General features: G+C 40.8%; 1 protein-coding gene across 2 annotated transcripts; it reads left to right on the plus strand.

Annotated features, from left to right (window-relative positions):
* Positions 1–412: 412 nt before the first annotated feature.
* On the plus strand, positions 413–3396 carry LOC116379432 (chemokine-like receptor 1). Of its 2 annotated transcripts, none has more exons than XM_031841390.1 (2): positions 413–447; positions 2037–3396. In XM_031841390.1, the coding sequence occupies exons 1-2, from the start codon at positions 438–440 to the stop codon at positions 3137–3139; spliced, it is 1113 nt and encodes a 370-aa protein (XP_031697250.1). In that variant the 5' UTR covers positions 413–437; the 3' UTR covers positions 3140–3396. The 2 variants fall into 2 exon arrangements, with proteins under 2 accessions (XP_031697250.1, XP_031697251.1); XM_031841391.1 differs by lacking the exon at positions 413–447 and adding an exon at positions 628–1061.
* Positions 3397–3404: the final 8 nt, after the last annotated feature.

Below are 3404 nucleotides of genomic sequence, written 5' to 3' on the forward strand. Positions count from 1 at the left end.
GCTGCTTTCTTCTTATTAAGAAAAGCTTTAAGGTCACTGGTGATCCATGGCGTGTTGTTAGGGAAGCAGCGTAGAGTCCGGGATGGAATGGTGGTTTGTTCACAGAATTGAATGTATTCTGTGATGCAGTCCATCATGCTGTTGATGTCCTCCCCATGTGGTCCACACAGCACATGCCAATCCGTTGACTCAAAGCAGTCCTGCAGTCCTGCATATGGTCCTGTTGGATTGCATTACATTCTATGGTGTTCTTGTTATTTTGTCCACTCCCTGTCCTTGGCCTTAATGCCTTTTTGCAAGATCATGACAACATTATAAGTATTGTTTCATTGGCTGCTGCTTGAACTGAGGAGGAGTATTCAAAGAGAAATTGAATAAAAGCAGAACCAGATAGAGATCAACGTAGAATAAAGACAGACTCTCGCTGCACCAGGAAAATGCTGACTGGTAAGATACTTTCATATAAGTGCATTGCTTTTAGATTGCATTAACAGAAAAGGTGGTATATCTTTTCTTACCAAATGGATCTGAAATAAGGATGCATAAACCATATTTTTTAGTTAATAGGTAATATTTTCTGGGCACAAGAGCAATTGAGTGCAATGGGTTAAAAGTTAACTTGCAATTTAGCACAAAGTACTATATGACTAATTTATCCAACTTAAGACTAAAGTGGGAGTTATTATAGAATATGTACCAGGACGGAAGCATTCTAACACAAAATAATAAAAACTACCAACCAGCATACAGTCAATAAAGACAGATCATTTACGCTTTCTGGTTCTAAAAGTAATTCAATGATCTGTTTCTCAATGCATATTGCAGATCGTGTTGAAGATACGAATGCCTAAGGAAGCCCATTTCCGCTAGCAAAAACAAAGTTAAAGTTAATGGGTTTTTTTTGTTGGCGGAAAAAATGCACCAACACTTTTGCTGCATCCATGTAACCATGACACTAACCAAATGTTTCCTGTTGCTGTTCAATGAAGGTGGCCACCTCAGCCACATCGGTTTTATTCTTTCTACTCCAGAGCTGCTTCTTGCTTAAAATCCTTTCAAGGGTGCGTTTGCTGAGTACAATCCCACGTGAAGTATTTCATGTGTTGTAAAGCCACGTTTAAAGTAGTCTTCAATGTACTCACAATCCATTTCTATGTCAAATGTAGGTTAACCTGCCAAAGAGCTGCTTCTATGACTGTTGTGTTAAAGTATCTCATAATTTCGACTTTCTATCTCATAATTTTGTCCGAAGAATTCATAATTCAAAATTCAAAGTTATTTTTGGTCAAAGCCTTTCTATCCTCAAAATACCCTGAGAAAGTTATTCATGCTTTTATCACCTCCAGACTGGACTACTGTAATTCTTTGTATGCTGTAATCGGCAAAACATTTCTATCACGCCTTCAGTTGGTGCAGTACTCTGCAGCGAGACTTTTAACTGGTACTCGCAGACGTGAACACATTTCACCAACCTTAAAATCCCTTCGTTGGCTACCAGTAGAGTACAGAATTAATTTTAAAATGTTATTTGTTTTTAAGTGTTTAAATGTTTAAATGGCGCCGCCCCAGTCTATCTGTCTGACCTGCTGCAGCCATATGCACCACCTCGCTCACTAAGATCTCTCGGCCAACAGCTTTTAGTTGTTCCGAAAACAAAAATGACAACCGGTCCAGCTCTGGAACAACCTGCCCCTTCATATTGTTAGGTTGTCATCCACCTTACCAATGTTTAAAAGCCGTTTAAAAACCTATTCATTTTCTCTGGCCTTAACATGGCACTTTTGTGTGATTTGTGTCAGTTTGTCTTGATTTTAATGTCACTTACTGTTATTAATCCAGTCTTTGATTGTATGACTGCTTATCTACTGTATGTGCAGCACTTTGGACAACCTTTGTTGTATTTTAAAATGTGCTATACAAATACATTTTGATTGATTGATTTTCTTTTTTTGTAACCTAATTTTTGTTTTGTTTTTGCTGGCGGAAATGGGCTTTCATGAATGTCTGTATTTTCACAAATGTTTTTTTTTCAATAGATAACATCACCACTGTGCCTGCGCCGGCGCCTGCGTATCAACCAGATGGATTAGATGGGGTTAAAAAAACTGTGCAAATGGTGGTCCTGGTCCTCTACTGCGTGATATTTATGGCTGGGACTCTGGGCAACGGTGTGGTCATCTATGTGACAGGCTGCAGGATGAAGAGAACAGTCAACTCAGTTTGGTTTCTCAACTTGGCTCTGGCTGACTTCCTCTTTACAGCCTTCCTGATTTTCAAGATCATTTCTGTCTCTCAGGAGCAACAATGGCAATTTGGACAATTCATGTGCAAGCTCTTCCACTTTGTGAGTTTAGTCAACATGTTTGCAAGTGTCTTTCTTCTGACAGCCATAAGTCTGGACCGTTGCCTGTCGATCTGGGTGGTGGTGTGGGCACACAACAAGCGCACCGTTCGCAAAGCCCAGGTCATATGCGTTGTCATCTGGATGACTGCTGCGGTCTGCAGCACCCCTGATGCCACCTTTCGGCAGCTTGTGTTAATAGAGGAGAAGTTTTACTGTTCTTATTTTGTAACCACACCATTTTGGAGTCTCTACATGTTTCGCTTTGTCATGGGCTTCCTCATCCCTTTCCTGGTAATATTGGTCTCTAATGTGGCCATAGGTGTTCGTACAGGGCGCATGCAGACGACCAGGAAACAGAGATCTCGCCGAATCACTTTCGCTATCATTGTGGCATTCTTCATCTGCTGGTTGCCATTACACATTATTTATATAATAGAATTAAATGCCCAGACTAACCCAGATCTCTGGAAGATTGTTCAAATTGGGGGTCCTCTGGTTCATAGCCTCGCTTTTTTGAACAGCTGCCTGAACCCCATTCTCTATGTTTTCATGTGTGATGAATTCCAGAAGAAGCTCAAGCAGTCCATATGCTTTGTCCTAGAGAGTGCCCTGGCAGAGGACCACTTGTCATTCATGTCTTCTCGCAGCTTGTCGTCACACTTTTCTCGGGTAACCCGGAAGTCTGACTCTACTGCACCCGTGGAGAGGCAAGGCACATCCACTTCTTTGAACTCAGAAGAAAGCAAAGTGGGCATCACTGTGGAGAGAGAGAGAGAGACGGGCAGCACTGATTAGGACTGCCATCACAGGACGTGTAAATCTAATGTGTCCACATCAAACTTAGGGAGAAAAGAGCACAAACATGTTTGTTACAAATAACATGTTGAATTGATTTGGTCAGTACATCTGTGAATAGAAAAAAAATTGTTTAAATATTTGCTATGTGTGATTTCAGTGGGTTTATTTTGGATTACAGCCACTAATACTCACAATCAGGTGTCTACAATTATGGTTGATAAAACATCCTCATTGACTCCCTTGTTACTTATGTTGCACCCGT

The sequence above is a fragment of the Anarrhichthys ocellatus genome, unplaced genomic scaffold (genome assembly GCF_004355925.1).
Source record: "Anarrhichthys ocellatus isolate YVR2014 unplaced genomic scaffold, GSC_Weel_1.0 scaffold4314, whole genome shotgun sequence".
Taxonomy (NCBI): Eukaryota; Metazoa; Chordata; class Actinopteri; order Perciformes; family Anarhichadidae; genus Anarrhichthys; species Anarrhichthys ocellatus.